The following is a 17,167-nucleotide window of genomic DNA, read 5'->3' on the forward strand; positions in this document are numbered from 1 at the left end:
CGGTTTAAATAAAAACACTGTATGTTGAAGCAACTTCCTCAGGAAAGTTTCCATTTTCTTATCCATAGGCTCTCTAAAAGAAGAACTATCCTCCAGAGGGATAGTAGTACGCTTAGCCAGCGTAGAAATAGCGCCATACACCTTAGGGATTGAGCCCCACAAATCTAATTGAGAGTCAGGGACCGGGAATAATTTTTGAAAAGTAGACGAGGTGGGAAAAGAAGTTCTTTCACTCCTGAATATCCTCAAGGGGAGATTCCACCTCAATAAGTTCAGACAGAGAGCCGCACCAGTAGGTAGCTACAGCTGCCACCGGTTGGAATAAAAATCTGTGTGTTGGAACATTTTCCTCAGAAAAATGTTTTTGTCCATAGGCTCTCTAAAAGAAGAACTATCCTCAAAAGGGAAAGTAGTATGCTTAGCGAGCGTCGAAATGGCGCCATTCACCTTAGGGATGGAACCCCACAGTTCCAATTAAGAGTCAGGGACTGGAAACAATGTCTTACAGGTTGACGAGAGGGAAAAGGAAGTTCCGATTCTTTCCCATTCGTTACACATTATGTTTGCCTTACGAACTGGTACAGGAAAAGTCTGTGGGACCTTTCTGTCTTCATAAACCCAGTCTAACTTAGGGATCTTTGGTTCCTCAGGTAGCTTAGACTCTGAAACCTCTAAAGTGGACAGGACCTCCTTTAGCAAAAAACGCAAATGTTAAATTTTAAATCTAAAGGAGGGTTCCTCTGCTGGAGGAGATTTAGTAACGGAAGTCTCCAACTCAGAAAGTTCAACCTTTGAAGCTACAGAGGTTAACTCATCCACGGATAGCTAGGACATACAAGCTAGATCTGACAGAAATTTAGATGACTAAGTCATGAGAACTATGTTTGACCTTTCTCTTGCGTTTCACAGAGATAGGTAAAACACTCAGGGCCGTAAACAGCGCCGATTGTAGCTACGCGGTTAAGTCTGCAAGAAAAACTAAATTTATGCTTACCTGACAAATTTCTTTCTTTCTTGACACGGTGAGTCCACGGATCATCATAATTACTGTTGGGAATATCACTCCTGACCAGCAGGAGGAGGCAAAGAGCACCACAGCAAAGCTGTTAAATACCACTCCCTTACCCACAACCCCCAGTCATTCGACCAAAGGGAAAGGAGAAAGGAAGTAATATAAGGTGCAGAGGTGCCTGAGGTTTATAGAAAAATAAACTGTCTGAAGAATACAGGGCGGGACGTGAACTCAACGTGTCAAGAAATAAATCAATTTATCAGGTAAGCATAAATTATGTTTTCTTTCTAATGACACGGTGAGTCCACGGATCATCATAATTACTGTTGGGAACCAATACCCAAGCCAGAGGACACGGATGATAAGGGAGGGACAAGATAGTAAACCTAAACAGAAGGCACCACTGCTTGAAGAACCTTTCTCCCAAAAGAAGCCCCAGCTGAAGCAAACGTTTCAAATTTGTAAAATTTAGAAAACGTGTGGAAAGATGACCAAGTGGCAGCCTTGCAAATCTGATATACAGAAGCTCCATTTTTGAAGGCACAAGAAGATGAAACAGCCCTTGTGGAATGAGCCGTGATTTTCTCAGGAGGCTGCTGTCCAGCAGTCTCATATGCCAAGCGAATAACGCTCCTCAACCAACAAGAAAGAGAAGTAGCCGTAGCTTTCTGACCCCTACTCTTCCCAGAAAAAAACAAAAACAAAGAAGACTGGCGAAAATCCTTAGTCGCCTGCAAATAATATTTCAACGCACAAACCACATCCAGGTTATGCAACAAACACTCCTTATGAGAAGAAGGATTAGGACACAAAGAAGGAACAACAATTTCTTGATTAATGTTCTTATCTGAAAGAACCATGGGAAGAAAACCTAGGGCAGTACGTAGTACTACCTTATCAGAATGAAAAATAAGGAAAGGAGATTCACACTGCAATATTGAAAGCTACGAAACTCTTCTAGCCGAAGAGATAGCAAGCAAAAACAAAACCTTCCAGGATAACAGCTTAATATCCAAAGAATGCATGGGCTCAAAAGGAGCCCGTTGAAGAACTCTAAGAACCAAATTAAGACTCCAAGGAGGAGTTGCAAACTTAAACATAGGCCAAATTCTAACCAGGGCCTGACAAAAAGACTGAACATCTGGCACATCCGCCAGGCGCTTGGACAACAAAATAGACAAAACTGAAATTTGACCCTTCAGGGTACAAGCAGATAAACCCTTCTCCAGACCCTCCTAGAGAAAACAGAATTTATGTTTACCTGATAAATTACTTTCTCCAACGGTGTGTCCGGTCCACGGCGTCATCCTTACTTGTGGGATATTCTCTTCCCCAACAGGAAATGGCAAAGAGCCCAGCAAAGCTGGTCACATGATCCCTCCTAGGCTCCGCCTACCCCAGTCATTCGACCGACGTTAAGGAGGAATATTTGCATAGGAGAAACCATATGATACCGTGGTGACTGTAGTTAAAGAAAATAAATTATCAGACCTGATTAAAAAACCAGGGCGGGCCGTGGACCGGACACACCGTTGGAGAAAGTAATTTATCAGGTAAACATAAATTCTGTTTTCTCCAACATAGGTGTGTCCGGTCCACGGCGTCATCCTTACTTGTGGGAACCAATACCAAAGCTTTAGGACACGGATGATGGGAGGGAGCAAATCAGGTCACCTAGATGGAAGGCACCAAGGCTTGCAAAACCTTTCTCCCAAAAATAGCCTCAGAAGAAGCAAAAGTATCAAACTTGTAAAATTTGGTAAAAGTGTGCAGTGAAGACCAAGTCGCTGCCCTACATATCTGATCAACAGAAGCCTCGTTCTTGAAGGCCCATGTGGAAGCCACAGCCCTAGTGGAATGAGCTGTGATTCTTTCGGGAGGCTGCCGTCCGGCAGTCTCGTAAGCCAATCTGATGATGCTTTTAATCCAAAAAGAGAGAGAGGTAGAAGTTGCTTTTTGACCTCTCCTTTTACCGGAATAAACAACAAACAAGGAAGATGTTTGTCTAAAATCCTTTGTAGCATCTAAATAGAATTTTAGAGCGCGAACAACATCCAAATTGTGCAACAAACGTTCCTTCTTCGAAACTGGTTTCGGACACAGAGAAGGTACGATAATCTCCTGGTTAATGTTTTTGTTAGAAACAACTTTTGGAAGAAAACCAGGTTTAGTACGTAAAACCACCTTATCTGCATGGAACACCAGATAAGGAGGAGAACACTGCAGAGCAGATAATTCTGAAACTCTTCTAGCACAAGAAATTGCAACCAAAAACAAAACTTTCCAAGATAATAACTTAATATCAACGGAATGTAAGGGTTCAAACGGAACCCCCTGAAGAACTGAAAGAACTAAGTTGAGACTCCAAGGAGGAGTCAAAGGTTTGTAAACAGGCTTGATTCTAACCAGAGCCTGAACAAAGGCTTGAACATCTGGCACAGCTGCCAGCTTTTTGTGAAGTAACACAGACAAGGCAGAAATCTGTCCCTTCAAGGAACTTGCAGATAATCCTTTTTCCAATCCTTCTTGAAGGAAGGATAGAATCTTAGGAATCTTAACCTTGTCCCAAGGGAATCCTTTAGATTCACACCAACAGATATATTTTTTCCAAATTTTGTGGTAAATTTTTCTAGTTACAGGCTTTCTGGCCTGAACAAGAGTATCAATAACAGAATCTGAGAACCCTCGCTTCGATAAGATCAAGCGTTCAATCTCCAAGCAGTCAGCTGGAGTGAGACCAGATTCGGATGTTCGAACGGACCTTGAACAAGAAGGTCTCGTCTCAAAGGTAGCTTCCATGGTGGAGCCGATGACATATTCACCAGATCTGCATACCAAGTCCTGCGTGGCCACGCAGGAGCTATCAAGATCACCGACGCCCTCTCCTGATTGATCCTGGCTACCAGCCTGGGGATGAGAGGAAACGGCGGGAATACATAAGCTAGTTTGAAGGTCCAAGGTGCTACTAGTGCATCTACTAGAGTCGCCTTGGGATCCCTGGATCTGGACCCGTAGCAAGGAACTTTGAAGTTCTGACGAGAGGCCATCAGATCCATGTCTGGAATGCCCCACAGTTGAGTGATTTGGGCAAAGATTTCCGGATGGAGTTCCCACTCCCCCGGATGCAATGTCTGACGACTCAGAAAATCCGCTTCCCAATTTTCCACTCCTGGGATGTGGATTGCAGACAGGTGGCAGGAGTGAGTCTCCGCCCATTGAATGATTTTGGTCACTTCTTCCATCGCCAGGGAACTCCTTGTTCCCCCCTGATGGTTGATGTACGCAACAGTCGTCATGTTGTCTGATTGAAACCGTATGAACTTGGCCCTCGCTAGCTGAGGCCAAGCCTTGAGAGCATTGAATATCGCTCTCAGTTCCAGAATATTTATCGGTAGAAGAGATTCTTCCCGAGACCAAAGACCCTGAGCTTTCAGGGATCCCCAGACCGCGCCCCAGCCCATCAGACTGGCGTCGGTCGTGACAATGACCCACTCTGGTCTGCGGAAGGTCATCCCTTGTGACAGGTTGTCCAGGGACAGCCACCAACGGAGTGAGTCTCTGGTCCTCTGATTTACTTGTACCTTCGGAGACAAGTCTGTATAGTCCCCATTCCACTGACTGAGCATGCACAGTTGTAATGGTCTTAGATGAATGCGCGCAAAAGGAACTATGTCCATTGCCGCTACCATCAAACCTATCACTTCCATGCACTGCGCTATGGAAGGAAGAGGAACGGAATGAAGTATCCGACAAGAGTTTAGAAGTTTTGTTTTTCTGGCCTCTGTCAGAAAAATCCTCATTTCTAAGGAGTCTATTAATGTTCCCAAGAAGGGAACCCTTGTCGACGGAGATAGAGAACTCTTTTCCACGTTCACTTTCCATCCGTGAGATCTGAGAAAGGCCAGGACGATGTCCGTGTGAGCCTTTGCTTGAGGAAGGGACGACGCTTGAATCAGAATGTCGTCCAAGTAAGGTACTACAGCAATGCCCCTTGGTCTTAGCACCGCTAGAAGGGACCCTAGTACCTTTGTGAAAATCCTTGGAGCAGTGGCTAATCCGAAAGGAAGCGCCACGAACTGGTAATGCTTGTCCAGGAATGCGAACCTTAGGAACCGATGATGTTCCTTGTGGATAGGAATATGTAGATACGCATCCTTTAAATCCACCGTGGTCATGAATTGACCTTCCTGGATGGAAGGAAGAATTGTTCGAATGGTTTCCATTTTGAACGATGGAACCTTGAGAAACTTGTTTAAGATCTTGAGATCTAAGATTGGTCTGAACGTTCCCTCTTTTTTGGGAACTATGAACAGATTGGAGTAGAACCCCATCCCTTGTTCTCCTAATGGAACAGGATGAATCACTCCCATTTTTAACAGGTCTTCTACACAATGTAAGAATGCCTGTCTTTTTATGTGGTCTGAAGACAACTGAGACCTGTGGAACCTCCCCCTTGGGGGAAGCCCCTTGAATTCCAGAAGATAACCTTGGGAAACTATTTCTAGTGCCCAAGGATCCAGAACATCTCTTGCCCAAGCCTGAGCGAAGAGAGAGAGTCTGCCCCCCACCAGATCCGGTCCCGGATCGGGGGCCAACATTTCATGCTGTCTTGGTAGCAGTGGCAGGTTTCTTGGCCTGCTTTCCCTTGTTCCAGCCTTGCATTGGTCTCCAAGCTTGCTTGGCTTGAGAAGTATTACCCTCTTGCTTAGAGGACGTAGCACTTTGGGCTGGTCCGTTTCTACGAAAGGGACGAAAATTAGGTTTATTTTTGGCCTTGAAAGGCCGATCCTGAGGAAGGGCGTGGCCCTTACCCCCAGTGATATCAGAGATAATCTCTTTCAAGTCAGGGCCAAACAGCGTTTTCCCCTTGAAAGGAATGTTAAGTAGTTTGTTCTTGGAAGACGCATCAGCTGACCAAGATTTCAACCAAAGCGCTCTGCGCGCCACAATAGCAAACCCAGAATTCTTAGCCGCTAACCTAGCCAATTGCAAAGTGGCGTCTAGGGTGAAAGAATTAGCCAATTTGAGAGCACTGATTCTGTCCATAATCTCCTCATAAGGAGGAGAATCACTATCGACCGCTTTTACTAGCTCATCGAACCAGAAACACGCGGCTGTAGTGACAGGGACAATGCATGAAATTGGTTGTAGAAGGTAACCCTGCTGAACAAACATCTTTTTAAGTAAACCTTCTAATTTTTTATCCATAGGATCTTTGAAAGCACAACTATCTTCTATGGGTATAGTGGTGCGTTTGTTTAAAGTGGAAACCGCTCCCTCGACCTTGGGGACTGTCTGCCATAAGTCCTTTCTGGGGTCGACCATAGGAAACAATTTTTTAAATATGGGGGGAGGGACGAAAGGTATACCGGGCCTTTCCCATTCTTTATTCACAATGTCCGCCACCCGCTTGGGTATAGGAAAAGCTTCTGGGAGCCCCGGGACCTCTAGGAACTTGTCCATTTTACATAGTTTCTCTGGGATGACCAAATTCTCACAATCATCCAGAGTGGATAATACCTCCTTAAGCAGAGCGCGGAGATGTTCCAACTTAAATTTAAATGAAATCACATCGGGTTCAGCTTGTTGAGAAATTTTCCCTGAATCTGAAATTTCTCCCTCAGACAAAACCTCCCTGGCCCCATCAGACTGGTGTAGGGGCCTTTCAGAACCATTATCATCAGTGTCGTCATGCTCTTCAGTATCTAAAACAGAGCAGTCGCGCTTACGCTGATAAGTGGGCATTTTGGCTAAAATGTTTTTGATAGAATTATCCATTACAGCCGTTAATTGTTGCATAGTAAGGAGTATTGGCGCGCTAGATGTACTAGGGGCCTCCTGAGTGGGCAAGACTCGTGTAGACGAAGGAGGGAATGATGCAGTACCATGCTTACTCCCCTCACTTGAGGAATCATCTTGGGCATCATTGTCATTGTCACATAAATCACATTTATTTAAATGAGAAGGAACTCTGGCTTCCCCACATTCAGAACACAGTCTATCTGGTAGTTCAGACATGTTAAACAGGCATAAACTTGATAACAAAGTACAAAAAACGTTTTAAAATAAAACCGTTACTGTCACTTTAAATTTTAAACTGAACACACTTTATTACTGCAATTGCGAAAAAATATGAAGGAATTGTTCAAAATTCACCAAAATTTCACCACAGTGTCTTAAAGCCTTAAAAGTATTGCACACCAAATTTGGAAGCTTTAACCCTTAAAATAACGGAACCGTTTTTAACTTTAACCCCTTTACAGTCCCTGGTATCTGCTTTGCTGAGACCCAACCAAGCCCAAAGGGGAATACGATACCAAATGACGCCTTCAGAAAGTCTTTTCTATGTATCAGAGCTCCTCACACATGCGACTGCATGTCATGCCTCTCAAAAACAAGTGCGCAACACCGGCGCGAAAATGAGGCTCTGCCTATGATTTGGGAAAGCCCCTAAAGAATAAGGTGTCTAAAACAGTGCCTGCCGATATAATCTTATCAAAATACCCAGATTAAATGATTCCTCAAGGCTAAATATGTGTAATATATGAATCGATTTAGCCCAGAAAAAGTCTACAGTCTTAATAAGCCCTTGTGAAGCCCTTATTTACTATCTTAATAAACATGGCTTACCGGATCCCATAGGGAAAATGACAGCTTCCAGCATTACATCGTCTTGTTAGAATGTGTCATACCTCAAGCAGCAAGAGACTGCTCACTGTTCCCCCAACTGAAGTTAATTCCTCTCAACAGTCCTGTGTGGAACAGCCATGGATTTTAGTAACGGTTGCTAAAATCATTTTCCTCATACAAACAGAAATCTTCATCTCTTTTCTGTTTCAGAGTAAATAGTACATACCAGCACTATTTTAAAATAACAAACTCTTGATTGAATAATAAAAACTACAGTTAAACACTAAAAAACTCTAAGCCATCTCCGTGGAGATGTTGCCTGTACAACGGCAAAGAGAATGACTGGGGTAGGCGGAGCCTAGGAGGGATCATGTGACCAGCTTTGCTGGGCTCTTTGCCATTTCCTGTTGGGGAAGAGAATATCCCACAAGTAAGGATGACGCCGTGGACCGGACACACCTATGTTGGAGAAAGGACAAAATCCTCAGAATCTGAACTCCACTCCAAGAGTAGACATGGATTCACACCAATACAGATATTTACGCCATATCTTATAATAAATCCTTCTAGTCACAGGCTTAACTGACTCAGAAAAACCACGCTTGGATAGTATCAAGCGTTCAATCTCCAAGCAGTCAGCTTCAGAGAAAAGAGATTTGGATGAAGGAAGGGCCCCTGAAGTAGAAGGTCCTTAATGGAAGACTTCACGGTTGAAAAAGATGACATCTCCACCAGATCTGCATACCAGATTCTGCGAGGCCACGCCGGTGCAATGAGAATCACTGACGCCCTCTCTTGTCTAATCTAAGCAATGACCCGAGGAAGAAGAGCAAACTGAGGAAACACGTATGCCACACTGAACTTCAAAGGAACTGCTAGAGCATCTATCAGTACAAACAAAACCAAAAGAGTCCCAACAGAAAATGAATATATATCTGCCCCAATAGGTTTCACCGGATAAGCTGGAGTATAGTAAGTTCAAAAACGAATAATCATATAAATAAAGGGCATTTCTTCAGCTATACAGTACTCAAGGGGGTGTCACCATAGATATGTATGTATGTTACCAATTGAACCAGTTAAGTCAACCTTTTCCATATCAAACTTAAATCCAAAAAGTTCAGTACCCAGTATGTGACTTGTGTCCTACTGCAAAAAGTGAGTTCACCAACATTCAGCATCCAACTTATGAGGCTCGAAAGCTGGCAGCGTAAATAGGTGGCTAAATAAATCAATACACTCCGAAAGTCTCTCACCTAGGAAACTATGCCGGGAGTCTCAGCCTGTATTATCAAACACCCTTTGTGCATCAATCCATCAGTATTCTACACAGCCTTATCCACTTCAGTCACAATGAGTACGGCTTTGCAGCCGAAACGTGTTAGTCAGTTTGTTAAGGGGTATATCCTACTCTTAATTTTAAACATATAATGTTGGAATAAAAGTTACATTTTATTTACAGGTATTTGGCATCTATAAGTATAGCCTGAGGATCCCTTGACCTTAATCCGTACATCGAGAGCTTGGCATTCTGATGAGATGCCATGAGATCAAACTCCGGCTGTCCCCATCCGAGAATCAAGCTGGAAAACACTTCCGGATGAAGTTCCCACTCCCCCGGATGAAAAGTCGGTCTGCTCAGAAAATCCACTTCCCAATTGTCCACCCCTGGGATGTGGATCGCAGACAGACAGCATTTGTGGGTCTCCTCCCACTGAATAATCTTGCTACCTCTGTCATGACCAAGGAACTCCGAGTTCCTCCTTGATGATTGATGTTGTCCGACTGAAACCTGATAAACTGGACTGAAGCTAGCTGAGGCGAGGACAGAAGAGCATTGAAGATTGTCCTCAGCTCTAGAATATTTATGGGAAGAACCGACTCCTCCTGAGTCCATAGACCTTGAGCCTTTACCTAACCCCAGACAGCTCCCCAACCCAGCAGACTGGCATCCGTGGTCACGATCACCCAGGTAGGTCTGCGAAAACAGGTTCCCTGAGACAGAAGATCCTGAGACAACCACCACAGAAGGGAATCTCTTGCCACCTGATCTAGAACAATCTTTGGAGACAGATCCGCATAATCCCTGTTCCATTGTCTGAGCATGCATAACTGTAGAGGTCTGAGATGGAATCGAGCAAACGGTATGATGTCCATGACTGAGACCATCAGACCAATAACCTCCATACACTGGACGACTGACGACCGAGGAGAGGACTGAAGAGCAAGACATGAATTGAAGACTTTTATTCTTCGTGCTTCTGTCAGAAAAATTTTCATCTCTAGAGAATCTATAATGGTTCCCAAGAATACCATCTTTGTAGCCGGAATCAATGTACTTTTTCCTAAATTCACCTTCCAACCGTGGGAGCGCAGAAAAGACAACAACGACAACTCTGTGTGGGAGCTTGCTTGTTGAAAAGATGGCGTCTGAACTAGAATGTCGTCTAGATACGGCGCAACCGCAACCCCCTTCAATCAGAGCAATGCTCCCAGAACCTTTGAGAAAACCGTGGGAGCTTCCAAATGGAAGAGCCACAAACTGAAAGTGCCTGTCTAGGAAAGCAAACCTCAGAAACTTGTGATCGTCCCTGTGGATGGGAATATGCAGATACGCATCCTTCAGATCTACTGTTGTCATGAATTTACCTTCCTGAACCAAAGGAAGAATGGAACAAATAGTTTCCATCTTGAAAGACGGAACTCTGAGAAACTTCTTTTAGCTCTTGAGATCTAAAATTGGTCTGAACGTTCCCTCCTTTTTTGGAACGACGAACAGATTGGAATAAAATCCCAGACCCTGTTCCTGAACCGGAACAATCACTCCCATGTCGGAAAGATCCTGAACACAACGTAAAAACGCTTCTCTTTTTATCTGGTCTACAGATAACCTGGAGAGAAGAAACCTGCCCCTGGGAGGACAAGTCTTGAACTCCAGACTGTATCCCTGGGACACAATATCTACCACCCAGGGATCTAGAACATCCTGAACCCAAGCCTGAGCGAAAAAAGAAAGTCTGCCCCCCACAAGATCCACTCCCGACATAGAATCGGCAACAGGCTTCTTAGATTGCTTCCCCTTGCTCCAGGACTGATTGGACTTCCAAGAGGGCTTAGACTGATCCTGCTTGGAGGAGGAAGACGACTTACCAGAGTAGTTACGAAAGGAACAAAAATTACTCTGACAACCTTTCTGTTTATTTCTCTTATCCTGAGGGAGAGATTGCCTCTTCCCTCCCGTAATATCAGAAATCAAATCAGCCAAACCCGGCCCAAACAAGGCCTTACTCTTGTAAGGAATTGATAAAAGCTTAGATTTAGAGGACACATCCGCAGACCAGGACTTCAACCATAAAGCTCTGCGAGCCAGAACAGCAAAGCCAGAAATCTTTGCTCCCAATTTAATGACCTGTAAAGAAGCATCTGCAATAAAAGTATTGGCCCACTTCAGAGCCTTGATTCTATCCTGAATCTCCTCAAGGAGAGTATCCTGCTGAATAGAATCAGACAACGCATCAAATCAATAATCTGCCGCACTGGTAACAGTAGCAATACACACAGCAGGCTGCCATTGGAACCCCTGGTGAACATAAATCCTTCTAAGCAAAGCCTCCAACTTCTTATACATAGAATCCTTAAAAGAACAACTAGCCTCAATAGGAATAGTGGTTCTCTTAGCCAAGGTGGAAATCGCTCCCTCCACCTTAGAAACCGTCTGCCAAGATTCCTTGATAGAATCAGCAATAGGAAACATCTTCCTAAAAATTGGAGAAAGGGAAAAAGGAATCACCAACTTCTCGTGAAGCCTGCTCTGCCTAAAAAAAATAAACTCTTGATTGAAGAATCAGACACCTAACTTTACCCCTCCTTGCGTCTGATACAAGCAAAGAGAATGACTGGGGGTTGAGGGTAAGGGATTGGTATTTAACAGTTTTGCTGTGGTGCTCTTTGCCTTCTTCTGCTGGTCAGGAGTGATATTCCCAACAGTAATTATGATGATCCGTGGACTCACCGTGTCATTAGAAAGAAAAGGCCCCCTCCAGATGGAGAATTAGTTGTGCCAAGGAGAACTGCATGTGAAGCGGTTTGAGTGGAAAGGGTAGTAATCTCTCGGGACATAGAATCCTGAGAGATTGATGGCTCAGAGGGACTAATAGCGCTATGTGCATTAGCAGACTTAGCTCGCTTTTTAGACTTTAAGACAGTGCCTAGGCAAATGGAACAAAATTGAGCAGGTGGGCAAACCATTGCCTCCTCACAGTATAAACAGGTATTATTATTCGCAACAGAAGGAGCAGAACCTTCTAATGTAGTATCAGAGTCCTCTATAGCTTTGGTATGTACTCTCACAGATGGAATAAAAAACTGAACAAAATAAAGTGCTTTATATATAAAACGGCACCTTTATAATCCCAATGGCGGGGGCACTCACCACGTCCTAGCCCCAGACAGGCTATCAGTGAAAATGCTCTCCACAAGGGGCGATGTCTGCAGCAGGATCGTAAGGAAGTGAAAGAGACCCACTCGGTCACGTGGTGCGCAAGACAGGACTTCCCCTACTATGAACAAGGGTGCTAAGCTAACATAAGCTGTGCAACTCCTTTAAAATTTGGTAGCCTGGAAATCATGATTCAGGATATTTGTTCAAAAAAGAAAGTGAAACCTGTTTGAACCAAGCCAAAAGCACACAGTCTTATGAGCCCAAACCCTCACAAAGTGAAAGCAGTACAAAAAAATCCCCAAAACTTTTCCAAATAATCTCCCTGAAGGAAATATTAACCCTTGATCCTATTAAGGTATAAATGAGCCACATTGTGACCCTATATTAGAATCCCTGCTATGTATAATAAAGCGGCCTTACCCTCCAGGATCCACGCTGTGGAACAGATATGGCTTCTCAACTGTGACTGTCTTGCAGCTACGCTCTGACAGGGACCTGAGTGTGTAACAGCAAGCAGTGAAACTCGTCAACACTGATTGCTAAGGAGTTGTTAGTCGACAGTCTGGATGGCTTCGCAGAAAAACTTTCCCTGCATCTCCAGACTCTAACTTTCATCAATACTCACTGAGAGGTTGACATGATTACTTAAAACTCCAGTCCTCTCTTGAAGGGAACATACCCATTACAAGACTATACAAAATCTTCTAACACTTCTTTGCCATCCTCCTCTAGTGACAAAAGGCAAAGAATAACTGGGAGGATAGGGGAAGTGGGAGGGATATTTAAACCTTTGGCTGGGGTGTCTTTGCCTCCTCCTGGTGGCCAGGTGTTGTATTTCCCAACAGTTAGGAATGAAGTTGTGGACTCTCCCTGCCTTATGGAAAGAAATATAATGCTATGTTGTTTTGTTGTGTTCAATATACATAACTAAACATTTTATATAAAAATCTCAAGGTGTTTACTGTCCCTTTAAAAATAAATGTCGTCATAGTAATTAAGGAGACATAAGAAACAAATAAAAACAGTTTAAGACAAAGATAAGAAAACCAATAATATAAAAACAGACATAAGACGTACATTAAACAAACAGCTATTATAAAAAGGCAGGTTAATACAGAATGAAGATACACAAAAGAGTATGATCCCTACACAACTGACTCACCTCGAGACTCTGTCCCAGGAAAGCTCGGAGGAAGGCTGATTTACCCGTTCCTCGGGGGCCAATAACTTTGCATATGAAAACGTTCCTCTGAGTCTGCCCCTTCTCTAGGTCTATCCTCTTCTCACGGGTTACTATAAAAATGAAGAGAAGTAAGCAGGTGTAGTTAAAAATCTAGAAGACATATTGAAGTTCACTAAACATAACTGCATTCATGTATATCTTAAAAACATAAATTATGCTTACCTGATAATTTAATTTCCATCGAGGGGAGGAGAGTCCACGGCTTCATTCATTACTTGTGGGAAATAAGAACCTGGCCACCAGGAGGAGGCAAAGACACCCCAGCCAAAGGCTTAAATACCTCCCCCACTCCCCTCATCCCCCAGTCATTTTGCTGAGGGAACAAGGAACAGTAAGAGAAACATTAGGGTATAAATGTTGCCAGAAGGAGATTTAGGTCTGTCCATCGGAGATACGGGCGGGGGCCGTGGACTCTTCTCCCCTCAATGGAAATTAAATTATCAGGTAAGCATAATTTATGTTTTCTATCTAATTTGGAGAAGAGTCCACGGCTTCAGTCATTACTTGTGGGAACATATACCCAAGCATTTAGAGGACACTGAATGAAACCGGGAGGGTAAAAGGCGGACCCCTAATCTGAGGGCACCACAGCATGTAGAACCTTTCTCCCAAAAACGTCAAATTTGTAAAACTTTGTAGAAGTATGCAAGGAGGACCAGGCCTTGCAAATTTGCTCCATAGACGCCTCATTTTTGAAGGCCCAAGATGAAGCTACCGCTCTAGTGGAATGAGCCGTAATCCTCTGGGGAGGCTTATGACCCGCTGTCTCATAGGCCAAGCGAATCAAGCTCCTCAGCCAGAAAGACAAAGAAGTAGCAGAAGCCCTCTGACCCCTGCGCTTCCCTGAATATACAACAAATAGAGATGCAGATTGTCTGAAATCCTTAGTAGCCTGAAGATAGAATTTCAAGGCATGAATCACATCCAAATTATGAAGCAACCTCTCCTTAGGAGAAGAGGGATTCAGACACAAAGAGGGAACAACTATTTCCTGATTGATGTGATGGTTAGACACCACCTTGGGGAGGAACCCCAAGCCGTGCGAAGAACAGCCTTATCCACATGGAACACCAGATAAGGAGGCTCATACTGCAAGGCCGCCAGTTCAGATACTCTGCGCGCCGATGCAATAGCAAACAGAAAAAGAAGCTTCCAAGAAAGAAGTTTTATGTCAAGAGAATGCATAGGCTCAAACAGAACCTTCTGCAAACCCCTAAGTACCATGTTTAAGCTCCAAGGGGAAGCAGACTGCCTAAAGACAGGAATGATTTGATACAGAGCCTGAACAAAAGATTTGATGTCAGGGAGCTCAGCGAATCTCCTATGCAATAGAACAGATAAAGCAGAAATTTGTCCATTTAGGGAACTAGCGGCAAGACCCTTCTCCAAACCCTCTTGGAGAAAGGACAAAATACTGGATACCCTCACCTTATGCCAAGGGTAGCCGTGACTCTCACACCAGGACAAGTAAGTACTCCACACCTTATGATTGATGCGTCGAGTGACCGGCTTTCTTGCCAGAACTAGAATGTCAATCACATTCTCAGAAAAACCCATTCTTGCCAAGACTAAGCGTTCAATCTCCACACAGTCAGCCTCAAAGAATCTAGATTTCGATGTTGAAAAGGACCCTGCTCCAGCAGATCCCTGCGACAGGGTAACCTCCACGGCAGAGAGGATGACATCCCCACCAGATCCGCGAACCCCCTCCTCCTCGGCCACGAGGGAGCAATCAGAATGGATGACACTCTCTCCCGTCTTATACGAGCCACTACACAAGGAAGAAGCGGTAACTGAGGAAATATGTATACTAGACCGAACCCCCAAGGCATTTCCAATGCATCTATTAGCTCCACCTGGGGGTCCCTCAACCTCGATCCGTATCGGGGAAGCTTGCAATTCAGCCTGGATGCCTTGAGATCGATCTCCGGCATCCACCATCTGAGAGAGATCTCTGCAAACACTTCGGGGTGAAGAGACCATTCCCCCGGATGAAAAGTCCGCCTGCTGAGAAAATCTGCTTCCCAGTTGTCTACACCTGGGATGTGGATCGCAAAGATCGAACAGTTGTGGGTCTCCGCACAATCCAGGATCCGAGACACCTCCCTCATTGCCAGGGAGCTCCTTGTGCCCCCCCTGGTGATTGATGTAAGCCACCAAGGTAATATTGTCCGTCTGGAACATGATAAAGCTGAAGTCCCCCAGATGAGGCCATGCCCTCAGAGCATTGTAGATCGCTCGTAGCTCCATAATATTTATTGGAATTAGAGACTCTAAGCGAGACCACTTACCCTGTGCCATCCTGGCTCCCCCAGACAGCTCCCCATCCCGCTAGACTCGCGTCCTTGGTGGCAATCTCCCAGGACGGTTTCAGGAAGGATGTCCCTATGGACAGATGATCCTGGCGGAAATCCGAGTTTGCGCATCCATGTATATCTGCTGCAACAGATCAGAATGATCGCCGTTCCATTGTCTTAACATGCACAACTGAAGAGGTCTGAGATGAAACCTGGCAAATAGAATGAAGTCCATGCTGGAGACCATGAACTCAATCAGTTCCATGCACTGAGCTACAGATGGTCTCACCGTAGACTGAAGGGCAAGACAAGTAGACACCATTTTTGTGCGTTGCTTGTCCGTGAGAAAGATCTTTGTGGACACGGAGTCTATGATTGTGCCCAGGAACTCCACCCTGGTACTGGGAACCAGAGAACTCTTCTCGAGATTGACCTTCCAACCATGAGATTAAAGTAACTGCAGCAGGACCCTGGTGTGGGCCTCTGCCAGATGGAATGACGGTGCCTGAACCCGGATGTCGTCCAGGTAGGGTACTACCGTGATTCCCTAGGATCTGGTTACTGCTAGAAGGGCCCCTAGGACCTACGTAAAGACTCTTGGGGCCGCCGCCAGGCCGAAGGGGAGAGCCACGAACTGGAAATGCTGATCCAGAAAAGCAAATCTGAAGAACCTGAAATGGTTCCTGTGAATCGGAACATGAAGGTATGCATCCTTCAAGTCTATAGAGGTAATCAACTGCCCCTCCTGAACTAGGGGCAGAATGGACCACAAACAAATTGGAGTAATACCCTAGACCCCTTTCTGCATGGGATAGTGGCACAATAACCACTAGAGCGGAGAGATCCCGCACACACCCCAGAAAGGCCTCTCTTTTTTTCCGGCCTTGAAGACAGGTTTGACAGAAGGAATCTGCCCCTGGGCGGAGAGGACTTGAACCCTATCCTGTAACCTTGGGCAACTATTTCCAGAACTCAGGGTTTCCTGAACATCCTGCAACCAGACGTCTAAGAATAGAGACAATCTGTCCCCCCCACTTGGTCCGCAGACCAGTCGGGGGCCGCCCCTTCATGCGGACTTAGTCTCGGCAGGCTTCTTGTTCTGCTTAGACTTGTTCCAAGCTTAGACAGGCTTCCAGGCACCCTTTGGTTGGTCCGCCTTCGCTGTGAAATTAGAACTCGTAGGTTTCACCTTCTTATCCTGGGGAAGGAAGGCACCCTTGCCTCCTGTAACCGTGGATATGACAGAGTCCAGACCTGGACTAAACAGGATCTTACCCTTGAAAGGCAAAGACAGCAACCTCGTCTTAGAGGTCATGTCCGCCAACCACGATTTTAGCCACAGAGCCCTGTGTGCTAGAACCGAAAATCTCTGATACCTTAGCATTCAGGCGGATAATCTGCATATTAGCGTCACAAATTAAGGAGTTGGCAACCTTTAGGGCCTTAATCTTCTCCTGCACCTCCTCGAAAGAGGGTTCGCCCTCAATAATATCAAATAAGGCATCGCACCAATATAACACGCTCCAGCAACAGCGGCTACCGCC

General features: G+C 44.9%; 1 protein-coding gene across 1 annotated transcript in view; it reads right to left on the reverse strand.

Moving 5' to 3' along the window:
• RHOT2 (ras homolog family member T2) overlaps positions 1-17,167 on the reverse strand; it is a 390,839-nt gene that overhangs the window by 137,462 nt on the left and 236,210 nt on the right. Inside the window, 1 exon segment of the mRNA XM_053694715.1 lies at positions 13,246-13,376. Coding sequence (XP_053550690.1) covers positions 13,246-13,376 — 131 coding nt within the window.

This window comes from Bombina bombina, chromosome 11, assembly GCF_027579735.1.
Source record: "Bombina bombina isolate aBomBom1 chromosome 11, aBomBom1.pri, whole genome shotgun sequence".
Lineage (NCBI taxonomy): Eukaryota > Metazoa > Chordata > Amphibia > Anura > Bombinatoridae > Bombina > Bombina bombina.